Source organism: Gossypium hirsutum, chromosome A09 (assembly GCF_007990345.1).
Source record: "Gossypium hirsutum isolate 1008001.06 chromosome A09, Gossypium_hirsutum_v2.1, whole genome shotgun sequence".
In the NCBI taxonomy this organism is placed as follows: domain Eukaryota; kingdom Viridiplantae; phylum Streptophyta; class Magnoliopsida; order Malvales; family Malvaceae; genus Gossypium; species Gossypium hirsutum.
The window spans coordinates 81,979,542-81,995,047 of NC_053432.1; the positions used below are offsets into that span (position 1 = coordinate 81,979,542).

General features: G+C 36.1%; 3 protein-coding genes across 3 annotated transcripts; 1 reads left to right on the forward strand and 2 right to left on the reverse strand.

Annotated features, from left to right (window-relative positions):
• The first annotated feature begins 1,317 nt into the window (after nucleotides 1-1,317).
• Nucleotides 1,318-8,288, forward strand: LOC107928493 (cationic peroxidase 1). The gene is made up of 6 exons (XM_041077207.1): nucleotides 1,318-1,552; nucleotides 1,628-1,822; nucleotides 1,922-1,976; nucleotides 4,254-4,265; nucleotides 7,237-7,525; nucleotides 8,096-8,288. Exons 1-6 carry the CDS (start codon nucleotides 1,340-1,342, stop codon nucleotides 8,286-8,288), a joined length of 957 nt encoding a protein of 318 aa, XP_040933141.1. The 5' UTR covers nucleotides 1,318-1,339.
• A 1,263-nt stretch (nucleotides 8,289-9,551) lies between these two features.
• Nucleotides 9,552-10,704, reverse strand: LOC121206323 (peroxidase P7). The gene is made up of 3 exons (XM_041077208.1): nucleotides 10,470-10,704; nucleotides 10,200-10,394; nucleotides 9,552-10,100 (listed from the first exon to the last, which is right to left on the reverse strand). Exons 1-3 carry the CDS (start codon nucleotides 10,680-10,682, stop codon nucleotides 9,552-9,554), a joined length of 957 nt encoding a protein of 318 aa, XP_040933142.1. The 5' UTR covers nucleotides 10,683-10,704.
• A 1,540-nt stretch (nucleotides 10,705-12,244) lies between these two features.
• On the reverse strand, nucleotides 12,245-13,586 carry LOC107928598 (cationic peroxidase 1). Its single transcript, XM_016859852.2, has 3 exons — nucleotides 13,323-13,586; nucleotides 13,021-13,215; nucleotides 12,245-12,926 (listed from the first exon to the last, which is right to left on the reverse strand). The coding sequence occupies exons 1-3, from the start codon at nucleotides 13,527-13,529 to the stop codon at nucleotides 12,378-12,380; spliced, it is 951 nt and encodes a 316-aa protein (XP_016715341.2). The 5' UTR covers nucleotides 13,530-13,586; the 3' UTR covers nucleotides 12,245-12,377.
• Nucleotides 13,587-15,506: the final 1,920 nt, after the last annotated feature.

Sequence of the window (15,506 nt, forward strand, 5' to 3'; positions counted from 1 at the left end):
TCAAAATCTGACAATTAACTAAATTAACCAAAATAAATAATATATATTATACGTAATATGTATAGCCCACCCCCAATATATAAATAATTAATATATGTAGTGTTTTTAATATCATATTTTAAACTGAATTATAGTAAATGTATGAGGACTAAAGTGTAATTTAACCACAAAAGAGAAATGGTAGAAAAGTGTATAATTATTTTATTTCAAAATACCCTTGGAAATATATTGATATTTAAAGATGAAAAATCAGGGTATAGACTATATTGTAATTGAAAAGAGGTTAGAGGGATTTGGAGTGGAATTTTACCATTAGAGGGATCATGTGTGGGTTTGTTTGAATTTATTTTGATTCAAGTGTAATGACATTATAGTTTCGTACAAATATATTTTGATTATTAATTAGTTTGATTATGAGTTATAAAATTTGATTTCAATTGTAGCTATTCAGATGTATTAATTATGATTGTATTTATAACTTAAGAAAAATATTAAAGAATTGAATTTTACTTAAATTTTTATTAAAAAATATAACATTAACACTTAAATATCAGAGTTATGAAGACAAAATTAAAGTTTATATATTAAGTCAGTTTAGAGATTTATTCTATTACTTTATAAAGTCCTAATAAATTTTTCACTTAATTTTATCATTTTAATTCGATTTAATTTAGTTAAATGTCTTTAATGTAAGTTGTTGTTATGATGGTATTTTTGTAGTTGTAGTGTTGATACTTATGAGGTGACTGATATGTGCATCTCATTACGCTAACCCAAAGGTTAGTTTCACCTTGTTGGATCTTTCAATAAAATTTTGTTTTGAATAGGTAATATACTCGTATGATGAAATTAAAAAGGAAAAGAGAAAACCGTTAGAAAAGAAAAGCGTGACTGCGGAAGCCGCCAGCAGCCAAGGCGGAAGAACCAACTCTCAAGCCTCCAACTATTTATTTATTCAGTTTTTGAGGTATCCAAGTATTTATTTAATTAGAATAGCACAATGGGAACTCAAAATTTTATGATTATAGTAAAAAGAGAGGATTGGAGCAGCAGCCTCATGTCGCTTAAACTTTAAAAAAAAAAAAAAAAGATGGAGAATATTGGTTGTAGCTTTGTTGAACAGCCAGCCCTTTTGAGAGAAAGTAAATAAAAGCTCCTGAAAGAAGCAGTCTAATCATTAATTTGCACAAGTCCAAAACTAACAAACTCATGGATTTCTTCTATGTATTTTCCTACGTACGTCTCTATCTATAAATCATGACACCCACCCCCACCGCAACACACAAACCTCATCAAATTTTAAGCTACTTTAATTAACCCATCTTACGCACTCCTCCTCATGGGCATGGCTCCCCGCTTTAACTTCCTCCTCCATGCATTTCTCTGCTTGGCTCTTGCAACCACCTCTTTTTCCTTATCTCCCAAATTTTATGACAATCTTTGTCCCCAAGCTTTGCCTGCCATCAAGAGAATCGTTGAGGCTGCTGTCCACCGGGAACCCCGGATGGGAGCTTCTTTACTTCGTCTTCACTTCCACGACTGCTTCGTTAATGTAACTTCCTTCCTTCATACAACTATTCTGTGTATGCCTTAGAATGGTCTTGAGCTAATATTCTTTGTCTTTCAGGGTTGTGACGGTTCACTACTTTTGGATTCTACGTCTGCTTTCGAAATCGAGAAAAATGCCCGTGGTAATTTCAATTCTGTAAGAGGGTTTGAAGTTGTAGACCAAATTAAGGCTGAAGTGGATAGAGTATGTGGACGCCCTGTGGTCTCTTGTGCTGATATCTTAGCAGTGGCTGCTCGAGATTCAGTACTTGCGGTAATGTCAAATTCTTTTATTTTTTTTTATTGTGAAAAATGTGTCTACTGCGTTACTTAAAGAGAAAATATTTCTAAATCAAAATTACTATGGTTGTAGCTCGGAGGTCCGAGATGGAAGGTTCGTTTGGGTAGAAGAGACTCAACCACAGCTAGTAGGGCTATTGGAACCCACCCATTGTTTGAAAAGTCAAAAAGGGTGGGCACCGAAAGTAGAAAGTAAGATTGGTTGGCAAGTTGGGTTAAAAGTTGGCATGGGATAATTGCAATTTTTGTCCCTAATTGTATAGGGACATTGCAAGTTGATCCTTAAACCTCAACTATAAATAGGCCTAACCATTTCTTACTTTCTTCATCCCACACTTGCCATTCTCTACTTAAGGCAATTGTTCTCTCTCCCTATTTGTAAACTTTCACTTGTATTTTTGGAGTGAAATATATTTGGTAGTGCCCGAGGACGTAGGCAAAATTTGCTGAACCTCGTTAAAATTCTAGTGTTCTTTATTTTTTGTTCTGCATATTTTGCAAGTGTCATTGTAGTGATTTATTGTGCTATTAAATTACGATAGAGGGATATTCTGGCTAGGAAAGATCTGGTATGTAAGCGATCCTCGTGATCCACCTCTCTTTCCTGGGAATTGAACTTAGTGTGATTTTTCAGTACAATAATTTTACTCTTTCACACGCTTCCGCGCAACAATTGGTACCAGAGCCAGGTTCGTACTTGGGGAATACGACCGTTTACGGTACTATTCACGCATACGACACTATTCACGTATATGGTACTATTCACATATACGGCACTATTCACGTATACGGTACTGTTCACGTATACAGTAGTTGGGATTGAGGAGAAAAATGGCAGCAGCATCGTCATCAGCAAGGACTACTGTGACAAATGCAAAATTTGAAGTAGAGAAATTTGACGGTACCAATAATTTTGGTATGTGGTAGTGTGAGATCCTGGATGTCTTATGTCAGCAAGAGCTGGATATAGCCCTTGAAGAGAAACCTGAAAAGATGGATGACAAGGAGTGGGCCAAGATCAATAGACAGGCGTGTGGTACAATCCGCCTATGTTTGGCCAAAGAGCAGAAGTACTCCGTCATGAGGGAGACATCAGCGAAGAAGCTGTGGGATACATTGGAAGAAAAGTTTCTAACGAAAAGTCTTGAAAATAGGCTTTATATGAAAAAGAAACTTTTTCGGTTCACGTATGCACCAGGTATGTCGATGAATGACCATGTGAACTCATTCAATAAAATTTTAGCAGACTTGCTAAATTTGGATGAGAAATTTGAAGATGAAGACAAGGCATTATTGTTGTTGAATTCCCTTCCTGACGAATATGATCATCTTACCACCACATTGCTTCATGGGAAAGATTCAATCACATTTGATGCAGTCTGTAGTGCGTTGTATAGATCTGAGACTCGAAAGAAAGATAAAAGAGATCACAGAGATACAACTGCAGAAGTCTTAACAGTAAGAGGTCGTTCACACAGCAGCAAACCTGGTAGAAGGGGTAAGTCCAAAGGGAGACCCGCCAAAGATGAATGTGCCTTTTGTCGTGAGAAAGGGCATTGGAAAAAGAATTGTCCTAAGTTACAAAAGGGCAAGTCTATTTCTAATGCATGTGTAGCGGGGCATGATGAGGAGTCAGACTTTAGCTTGGTTGGCATGGCAATGGCATGTCAAACGGATGAGTGGATATTGGATTCGGGATGTACTTACCATATGTGTCCTAATAAGGACTGGTTTTCTAGTCTTGAAGAACTAAAAGGTGGAGTTGTTTTTATGGGCAATGATAGTGCCTGTAAGACAATGGGTGTAGGTACAATCAAATTGAAGAACCATGACGGCTCAATCCAAGTTCTGACAGATGTTCGCTATGTACCCAGCTTGAAGAAAAATCTCATCTCATTAGGGGCCCTAGAATCTAAAGGGCTCACAATCACTTTGAGAGATGGATTACTAAAGGTAGTAGCTGGGGTATTGACGGTGATGAAAGGCACTAGAAGAAATAACTTGTACTATTTAAATGGAAGTACAGTTATTGGATCAACATCAACAGCTTCTGCGAAAGATGCAGATTCAGAGGCTACCAGGTTATGGCATAGGCGATTGGGACATGCTGGTGAAAAAGCTTTGCAGACTTTGGCGAAGCAAGGCTTGTTGAAAGGTGCAAATTCTTGCAAATTGGAATTCTGTGAACATTGTGTTCTGGGCAAGCAGACGAGGGTAAAATTTGATTCGCAATTCACAATACGAAAGGAATTCTGGACTATGTTCACAGTGATGTGTGGGGACCTACCAAAGTGGCTTCTTTGGGAGGTATGCACTATTTTGTCACTTTTCTTGATGATTATTCAAGAAAAGTATGGGTGTATCTAATGAAAAGAAAAAATGAAGTTTTGGATGCATTTCTGAAGTGGAAGAAGATGGTGGAGACTCAGACAGGTCGAAAGGTCAAACGACTTCGATCAGATAATGGTACTGAGTACAAAAATGATCCATTTCTACAAGTATGTCAAGATGAGGGCATTGTGCGACACTTCACTGTTCGAGATACACCACAGCAGAATGGGGTGGCAGAACGCATGAATCGGACTATACTGGAGAAAGTTCGATGTATGTTGTCCAATGCTGGATTGGGCAAGGAATTTTGGGCTGAGGCAGTTACATATGCGTGCCATCTAATTAACCGATTGCCATCAGCTGCAATAAATGGAAAAACTCCTATGGAGATGTGGACTGGTAAACCTGCTACTGATTATGATTCTTTACATATTTTTGGTTCCACTGCATATTATCATGTAAAAGAATCTAAGTTAGACCCAAGAGCAAAGAAAGCATTATTCATGGGTATAACTGGTGGTGTAAAAGGATACTGTTTCTGGTGTCCTGATACAAGGAAGATTGTTTTCAGTAGAGATGTAACTTTTGATGAATCAACCATGATGAAGAACGAGGATTCACAAAAGGATGACAAAACCAGTAGTACTTTGCAGCAGGTGGAGTTTGAAAAGGTTAATGATGATCCAGCTAATATTGAAAGAACAAATGATGAAGAAGTTTCGACCCAAGAACTTCTACAGCAACAAGATTCAATTGCATATAGGAGGCCAAGAAGAGAGATTCGTAAGCCTGCTCTCTTTGATGATATGGTGGCCTATGCACTTCCAATTGCAGATGATGATGTTCCTTCCACTTACACAGAAGCAATAAGTAACTCTGATGGTGTAAAGTGGAAGCAAGCTATGAATGAAGAAATGCAGTCTCTTCATAAAAATAGGACTTGGGAGTTGGTGAGACTGCCCAAGGGAAAGAAGGCAATTGGATGCAAATGGGTATATGCAAAGAAGGAAGGATTTCCTGGTAAAAATGAAATTCGATACAAGGCTAGATTGGTAGCAAAGGGTTACGCTCAGAAAGAAGGAATAGACTACAATGAAGTGTTTTCTCCAGTTGTGAAGCATTCGTCTATTCGGATTTTGCTAGCCTTGGTTGCGCAATATGATCTTGAACTAGTTCAGCTTGATGTGAAGACCGCGTTTTTATACGGTGATTTGGAAGAGGAAATCTATATGACTCAGCCAGATGGATTCAAGGTTGCTGGAAAAGAAAATTGGGTTTGCAAACTGACAAAGTCGCTTTATGGATTGAAGCAATCTCCGAGGCAGTGGTACAAGCGATTTGATCAGTTCATGAAAGGGCAAAGGTACACAAGAAGTAAATTTGATCATTGCGTGTATTTTCAGAAGCTACAAGAAAGAACTTTCATATACTTGCTCTTATATGTTGATGATATGCTAATAGCATCTAAGAGCAAAGTTGAGATTGAAAGATTGAAGACTCAACTCAATCTCGAGTTTGAGATGAAAGATCTAGGAGAAGCTAAAAAGATTCTCGGCATAGAAATATGTAGAGATAGAGCTCATGGCAGAGTTAGCTTGTCTCAGAAGCAGTATTTGAAGAAAGTACTACAGCAGTTTGGCATGAACGAGCAGACCAAACCTGTAAGTACCCCGTTGGCTTCTCATTTCAAGCTTTCTGCACAACTATCTCCTTCGACGAATACGGAACGAGAATACATGTTGCAAGTTCCGTATTCTAATGCAGTGGGTAGCTTGATGTATGCAATGGTGTGTACAAGACCCGACATTTCACAGGCAGTTAGTATAGTGAGCAGGTATATGCATAATCCTGGAAACGGACATTGGCAAGCTGTGAAATAGATTCTACGGTATATTCAGAAGACCGTGGATGTTGGATTACTGTTCAAGCAGGATAATACACTTGGTAAAGGTGTTATTGGGTACGTTGATTCTGACTATGCCGGTGATTTGGACAAGCGAAGATCAACCACCGGTTATGTGTTTACACTTGCTGGAGGACCAATAAGTTGGAAGTCTACACTACAGTCTACAGTTGCATTGTCAACCACAGAAGCCGAGTACATGGCTGTAACAGAGGCTGTAAAGGAGGCTATTTGGTTACAAGGTATGGCTAAAACCTTGGGGTTGGTTCAGGAGCATATTAACGTGTATTGTGATAGTCAAAGTGCTATTCATTTAGCAAAGAATCAAGTCTATCATGCACGTACAAAACATATCGACGTACGATTCCATTTTGTGCGGGAAATTATTGAAGAGGGGAAAATTTGTCTTCAGAAGATCAAGACTGCAAATAATCCCGCAGATATGATGACCAAGGTGGTAACAGCAACCAAGTTCGAACATTGTTTGAACTTGATTAATATCCTGCAAGTTTAACAGTTGAAGAAGGCACTATCAAGTATTGTTGTCAAAGGCAGAAAGAATTGTGTGAAGATAAGATTATCCTAATCAAATCTTCAAGGTGGAGATTATTGGAACCCACCCATTGTTTGAAAAGTCAAAAAGGGTGGGCACCGAAAGTAGAAAGTAAGATTGGTTGGCAAGTTGGGTTAAAAGTTGGCATGGGATAATTGCAATTTTGGTCCCTAATTGTATAGGGACATTGCAAGTTGATCCTTAAACCTCAACTATAAATAGGCCTAACCATTTCTTACTTTCTTCATCCCACACTTGCCATTCTCTACTTAAGGCAATTGTTCTCTCTCCCTATTTGTAAACTTTCACTTGTATTTTTGGAGTGAAATATATTTGGTAGTGCCCGAGGACGTAGGCAAAATTTACTGAACCTCGTTAAAATTCTAGTGTTCTTTATTTTTTGTTCTGCATATTTTGCAAGTGTCATTGTAGTGATTTATTGTGCTATTAAATTACGATAGAGGGATATTCTGGCTAGGAAAGATCTGGTATGTAAGCGATCCTCGTGATCCACCTCTCTTTCCTGGGAATTGAACTTAGTGTGATTTTTTAGTACAATAATTTTACTCTTTCACACGCTTCCGCGCAACAAGGGCTTTAGCAGACAGTGTGCTTCCATCAGCATCAATGGATCTCCCTGCTTTGATCAGCAATTTCAAGAACCAAGGCTTGAACACGAGAGATCTTGTAGCTCTCTCCGGTGGCCACACCATCGGATTGTCACAATGTGTTATCTTTAGGAACAGGATTTACAATGCTACCAATATTGATCCTGCTTTTGCCAAGGAGCGTAGAGCAACTTGCCCACGAACCGGTGGAAACACTAACCTCGCTCCTTTTGACCCAACACCTGCTCGATTCGACACTGCATACTTCAAGAACTTGGTGAAGGAAATTGTTAACATTAATGGAAGACAATTAATAATGGTTGCCATTAACATTAATGGGAGACAATCAATAATGACAACCACCAACTTTGGAAAAGTGGCAGGGGATAATTTTTTTTTGGTCCTTGAAATAATGGGCTATTTATTGTTTGGTCCTTGAACCTCAACTATAAATAGGCCTTCTCATTTCTCATTTCAATTCATCCCAACCAATCTTTCTCTCTTAGTTTTCTCTCTTCTCCCATTTGAGAATTCTCAAGGAATTCTATTTGTTTGTAATATTTTGGAGATAGTAAAGTTATCATCTGGTTTTAGTAGCCCGAGGACGTAGGTATAATTTACCGAACCTCGTTAAAACTCTTGTGTTCTTTTTGTCCTATTTTTCTTTCAATATTTGAGGGTATAATAGTAGTATTTAATTGTGCTATTAAATTACGTTAGAAGGAATATTCTGACTAAGGCAAGACTTGGTATTTAAGAGATCCTTGTGATCCACCTCTCTTCCCTGGGAATTGAACTTTGTGTGATTTTTTAGTACAATAATTTACACGCTTCCGACCCTATTGGAACAACAGAAAGGGGGTTACTCACCTCTGATCAAGCACTTTTCAGTGGTGGGTCGACCGATAAACTTGTGGAGACTTACAGCAAGAATCTCGATGCTTTTTGGGTTGATTTTGGAAAGTCTATGATTAAGATGGGTAACATCAAGCCTTTGACGGGAAATCAAGGACAAATTCGTGTCAACTGCAAAAAGGTGAATTAATAAATATGTTGTGCTATTTATGGATTGTCCAACTGATTAAATTTTATTGTTTTGTTGTTAATTGTTGTGTTCATTGTTGTGGAAATTAAACCACGTGAAAGAATTGTTAGATAATATATCTTGAATCATTTGATTCATTTCATTGTAATCATTGAAAAATAAAAATAAAATATTTAAAGTTTACTCTCTGTCAACTAATTGTAGGATTACTGTTAAAATATGAAAATGAGTACAAAGTATTTTCTCATTTCCAGCAAAGAGATTGACACAAGAATTGATTTTTTTGATATTGAAATACCTTGGAGTTCTCTCAAACCAACCACAATGACTACTCATAATTGCTGCATCTCAGCTATGGCCTCTCAAAGCCACATATCTCTCGATTTTCACACTTGTGCCTTCAAGAAATAGAAAGTCTCCCTCGCTGGTCACCACAACATGGGTTTTATTTTATTTCATTTTTTAGTTGTGATCTCATTTGGAGAGCTTATTGATTTGGTTTTTTTTTAAGTACATTGTTAGAGGAGGAAGACATTTGTTTAAGTTACTAAAAAACAATTTTTTCATTTGATGGGTACAAGGCCTCTCAATTTGCCTCTGGTTTGATGCTTACAATAGCATCGTGTGCGTTGTGTTATATAGTTTTTTGTTTGTGGTATCCATGTATTATCGTATAAAATACTTTGCATCTTCACTCAACTACGGAAACAAAAGGTATTTGCTAACGTATTTTGCTTCTTGTAATAGCTGTATATAAAATATTGTTGCCCCTGCAACATGGGTTGCTGTTTAATGAAGTACCTGTACAAAGCTTACCTTTGTTCGATGTATATCTGAATGTAACAAACTTGTTTGAGGGACCTCCTCAAGCTCAAAATTTAAGGGATTCTCTTGTTGATGCAAAATCTAATATCGTTGTCGAGGTCAGTTACGTTGTTATCAGGAATTCAAATAGCGCCGAAATAGCTGCGGAAGAAAATGGTTTGTGATTATAAAATTTAACATTTTCGGAATTCTTCAGTATTTCAATATTACTATTCCACAAAGGCTAACATTTCAATAATTCGATGGTGAATATGCTATTCAATATAAAATTTATTTTTATTTTTTAATGATTACAATTAAATAAATCAAATGATTCAAAATACATTATCTAACAATTCTTTCATGTGGTTTAATTTCCACAACAATGAACACAACAATTAACAACTAAACAATAAAATTTAATCAATTGGACAATCCATAAATAGCACAACATATTTATTAATTCACCTTTCTGCAGTTGACACGAATTTGTCCTTGATTTCCCGTCAAAGGCTTGATGTTACCCATCTTAATCATAGACTTTCCAAAATCAACCCAAAAAGCATCGAGATTCTTGCTGTAAGTCTCCACAAGTTTATCGGTCGACCCACCGCTGAAAAGTGCTTGATCAGAGGTGAGTAACCCCCTTTCCTTCACCAAGTTCTTGAAGTATGCAGTGTCGAATCGAGCAGGTGTTGGGTCAAAAGGAGCGAGGTTAGTGTTTCCACCGGTTCGTGGGCAAGTTGCTCTACGCTCCTTGGCAAAAGCAGGATCAATATTGGTAGCATTGTAAATCCTGTTCCTAAAGATAACACATTGTGACAATCCGATGGTGTGGCCACCGGAGAGAGCTACAAGATCTCTCGTGTTCAAGCCTTGGTTCTTGAAGTTGCTGATCAAAGCAGGGAGATCCATTGATGCTGATGGAAGCACACTGTCTGCTAAAGCCCTACTAGCTGTGGTTGAGTCTCTTCTACCCAAACGAACCTTCCATCTCGGACCTCCGAGCTACAACCATAGTAATTTTGATTTAGAAATATTTTCTCTTTAAGTAACGCAGTAGACACATTTTTCACAATAAAAAAAAATAAAAGAATTTGACATTACCGCAAGTACTGAATCTCGAGCAGCCACTGCTAAGATATCAGCACAAGAGACCACAGGGCGTCCACATACTCTATCCACTTCAGCCTTAATTTGGTCTACAACTTCAAACCCTCTTACAGAATTGAAATTACCACGGGCATTTTTCTCGGTTTCGAAAGCAGACGTAGAATCCAAAAGTAGTGAACCGTCACAACCCTGAAAGACAAAGAATATTAGCTCAAGACCATTCTAAGGCATACACAGAATAGTTGTATGAAGGAAGGAAGTTACATTAACGAAGCAGTCGTGGAAGTGAAGACGAAGTAAAGAAGCTCCCATCCGGGGTTCCCGGTGGACAGCAGCCTCAACGATTCTCTTGATGGCAGGCAAAGCTTGGGGACAAAGATTGTCATAAAATTTGGGAGATAAGGAAAAAGAGGTGGTTGCAAGAGCCAAGCAGAGAAATGCATGGAGGAGGAAGTTAAAGCGGGGAGCCATGCCCATGAGGAGGAGTGCGTAAGATGGGTTAATTAAAGTAGCTTAAAATTTGATGAGGTTTGTGTGTTGCGGTGGGGGTGGGTGTCATGATTTATAGATAGAGACGTACGTAGGAAAATACATAGAAGAAATCCATGAGTTTGTTAGTTTTGGACTTGTGCAAATTAATGATTAGACTGCTTCTTTCAGGAGCTTTTATTTACTTTCTCTCAAAAGGGCTGGCTGTTCAACAAAGCTACAACCAATATTCTCCATCTTTTTTTTTTTTTTTTAAAGTTTAAGCGACATGAGGCTGCTGCTCCAATCCTCTCTTTTTACTATAATCATAAAATTTTGAGTTCCCATTGTGCTATTCTAATTAAATAAATACTTGGATACCTCAAAAACTGAATAAATAAATAGTTGGAGGCTTGAGAGTTGGTTCTTCCGCCTTGGCTGCTGGCGGCTTCCGCAGTCACGCTTTTCTTTTCTAACGGTTTTCTCTTTTCCTTTTTAATTTCATCATACGAGTATATTACCTATTCAAAACAAAATTTTATTGAAAGATCCAACAAGGTGAAACTAACCTTTGGGTTAGCGTAATGAGATGCACATATCAGTCACCTCATAAGTATCAACACTACAACTACAAAAATACCATCATAACAACAACTTACATTAAAGACATTTAACTAAATTAAATCGAATTAAAATGATAAAATTAAGTGAAAAATTTATTAGGACTTTATAAAGTAATAGAATAAATCTCTAAACTGACTTAATATATAAACTTTAATTTTGTCTTCATAACTCTGATATTTAAGTGTTAATGTTATATTTTTTAATAAAAATTTAAGTAAAATTCAATTCTTTAATATTTTTCTTAAGTTATAAATACAATCATAATTAATACATCTGAATAGCTACAATTGAAATCAAATTTTATAACTCATAATCAAACTAATTAATAATCAAAATATATTTGTACGAAACTATAATGTCATTACACTTGAATCAAAATAAATTCAAACAAACCCACACATGATCCCTCTAATGGTAAAATTCCACTCCAAATCCCTCTAACCTCTTTTCAATTACAATATAGTCTATACCCTGATTTTTCATCTTTAAATATCAATATATTTCCAAGGGTATTTTGAAATAAAATAATTATACACTTTTCTACCATTTCTCTTTTGTGGTTAAATTACACTTTAGTCCTCATACATTTACTATAATTCAGTTTAAAATATGATATTAAAAACACTACATATATTAATTATTTATATATTGGGGGTGGGCTATACATATTACGTATAATATATATTATTTATTTTGGTTAATTTAGTTAATTGTCAGATTTTGAATTGAATTAATTGACAATCGAAATTCCAAAAAAATCATTAACTGACCTCGACCGAACTAAATTCAATTCAATCCTAAACTAAAAAAAAAAAAAGAAACGCATTGAAAATTGTATTCATCTTCCTATCTTAACGCTAGTCCTTCAATTGATTGAAAAGAGAGAAAAAATATTCTAAAGATTTTTATTTTCATTTTTATATTTTTCAATGATTACAATAAAATGAATCAAACGATACGAGGCACATACTCTAACATTTCTTTCATGTGCTTTAATTTTCGCAACAATTAATACAATAATTAACAACAAGTGGTGAAATTTGATTAATTGAACAGTCGATAAATATCATAGCAGATTCATTAATTCACCTTCCTACAGTTGACACGAATTTGTCCTTGCTTTCCAGTCAAAGGCTTGATGTTGCCCATCTTAATCATAGACTTGCCGAAATCAACCCAGAAAACATTAGGATTCTTGCTGTAAGTCTCTACAAGTTTATCAGTTGACCCACCACTGAAAAGTGCTTGATCAGAGGTGAGTAGTCCCCTTTCCTTCACCAGGTTCTTGAAGTATGCGGTGTCAAAGCGTGCAGGGGTTGGGTCAAAAGGAGCGAGGTTAGTGTTCCCTCCGGTGCGTGGGCAAGTTGCTCTACGCTCTTTGGCAAAAGCAGGATCAATATTGGTAGCATTGTAAATCCTGTTCCTAAAGATAAGGCATTGTGACAATCCGATGGTGTGGCCACCGGAGAGAGCTACAAGATCTCTCTTGTTCAAGCCCTGGTTCTTGAAGTTGTTGATCAACGCAGGGAGATCCATTGATGCTGAAGGAAGCACGCTGTCTGCTAATGTCCTGCTAGCTGTGGTCGAGTCTCTTCTACCCAAACGAACCTTCCATGTTGGACCTCCGAGCTACAACAATTTAGTTTTCATTTAGAAATGACTTTCTAGGCGTATGAACTGATAAGTATATTAGACAATAAAAAACTCAAGTATTGAATATTACCGCAACTACCGAATCTCGAGCAGCCACAGCTAAGATATCAGCACAAGAGACTACAGGGCGTCCGCAAACTCTATCCACTTCGGCCTTAATTTGGTCAACAACTTCAAACCCTCGAACAGAATTCAAATTTCCACGAGCATTTTTCTCGGTTTCGAAAGAAGATGTAGAATCCAAAAGAAGTGAACCGTCACAACCCTGCAATAGAATGAAGATTAGTTCTGGATGAGAATATATGCATGGAACTTAGACATTACTAGTATAATATAATGTAAGATCACTGTTTCTGAAACGAATGAACATACATTAACGAAGCAATCATGGAAGTGAAGACGAAGTAAAGAAGCACCCATGCGGCGCTCCTTGTGGACAGCGGCCTCCACTACTCTCTTGATGGCAGGCAAAGCTTGGGGACAAACATTGTGATAAAAGTTGGGAGATAAGGAAAAAGCGGTAGCTGCAAGAGCCAACCAAAGGAAGGCGTGAAGAAGGAAATTGGTGGGGGAAACCATGGCTTAATCTTGATGAGGTTGGTGTTGTGTTATGTTGTTTGTTGCGAGACTGGGTGGTAATTTATAGATAAGAAACGTACGTATAGGAGGGAGGAATTACATGGAAGAAGTGCATGCATGAATGAATTTGTTAGTTTTGGACTTGTGCAAATCAATGATTAGACTGTTTCCTTGTTTCTTAAAAGGAGCTTTTGTTTACTACTTCATAGGGGTTTGCTGGCTGTTTAAGCGTGCCAGTACAAATCTTGACCCAGCTATTTTTTAAACTATAATAAAACACACGAGGCTGCTACTCCATTCTCCTATGAAATATTATATTTTTTAATCACGTTCGTTAGTGTTAGGTATAATGAATCACAAATAGTAGAAACTAAAACTTACAATGAGCATCAGTCGAAACTGTAAATTGTTCTTATCATTATTGGGTAATAATAACTTACTGTGGATGGATGACTTCTGCAAACAAAATTATTATTGTTATTTTAACTAACGAATTCATACCATTCTTTAATGTACTTCCTACTTACGTCTCTATCTACGTTGTTCCTCGTTATCAACAGCGACAGCATGTGCTGATTAAACTAAGTGCTTGGAGCCTTTCTTCATCTTTGGCTGCTGGCAGCTTCAATTTTGTTCTTTCAATGATTTCTTCTAAGAAGAAATTTCAATATTCTTCTCTTCACTTTATATTATTATAAAGAGAATGGATTTTTTTTTCTTATTTCCAAGAGATCTTATCTTTTATAAAAAAAAAAATCAATCCTTATAACTTCAAGTTTAAACTTGTACTAATTATTTTTTATTTTATTTTATGTCTATCTATTTTAACACAAATATATTATATAAGTTTTTGTCTCCTGTTATTACAATAGTAACCAATTGAATCATGGACCTGTTTATATTTTGTTATGCTAAAGCTAAAGCTAAATTACAAATGACAAAACCTGAGTCACTTCAATGATCTTGCATCTATCCATTTGAAATAAGAAGAATTTTTTTATTTAAACGTGGATGTGCACTCTAATTTTATTCTACTTGCCGCAACATTTAATTTTGTTATTTTAAAACTTATAAAATTATATATAAATATAATATATATATTATGTTTTTAATTCAAATATTATATACACTAAAATATTAAACATGTGAGATTAATTTTGTCATTTCTTCTTTCCTTAACTTACTTCTTCTCGAGTTCTATTTTCGTTTTATTTATTGTTGCAATGAACTCTAAGTTTAGTAAAATTCTTCTTACTGCAAACTAATATTTTTTCAACATTTTACAAGTTTAAACACATCCAGTGTATGACACTTGAGAGTGCATTTGGAGGCACTATTGAAGATGACTTTACATGGTTTAAAGGATCGAAGACTCAAGAAATTAAATAGGGTTGATAAACTCGCTAAAGGTGGAGAATTGTTGGTTATTGGCTCATTAAATCCCATATTAAGAGGGTGTTTAATTATGTCGCATTTCATCCTATAAGAAGCCTTAAAGCCTTCACTTGGGAAACATCTCAAGTTCTCCCTTCGAGATTTAGAGGTCCAAAATGTTATTATAATATGTTTTTAATGGTTGAATTCATGTGAAAGGCAACAATATCCAGAAAGGATGAAAAGAGGTTCAATATGACTCGCAAAAATTAATTTAATCAATTAAAATCATTTTATGCATTGAGATTAGACAATTCAAGAATAAAATAAGCAAATAACCAATTTTCACCCAAATTATGTATTTTTAATGTAAAATTTAATTCAACTTAACAAATGAATACATGCATGCAAATATAAACATTTGTGCTAAAGGTGCTTTCAAAATTGATCCCTTCATCCGTGATTGCTTGCACCAAATAATATATAGTGAGGAGAAGAATACTGAAATTAGTTCTTGGAAGAAATCATTGAAAAAGAGTTAAAAAAAGAAAAGCTGAAGCCGCCAGCAGCCAAGGCTGAAGACTGAAGCCGTCAAGTACATGG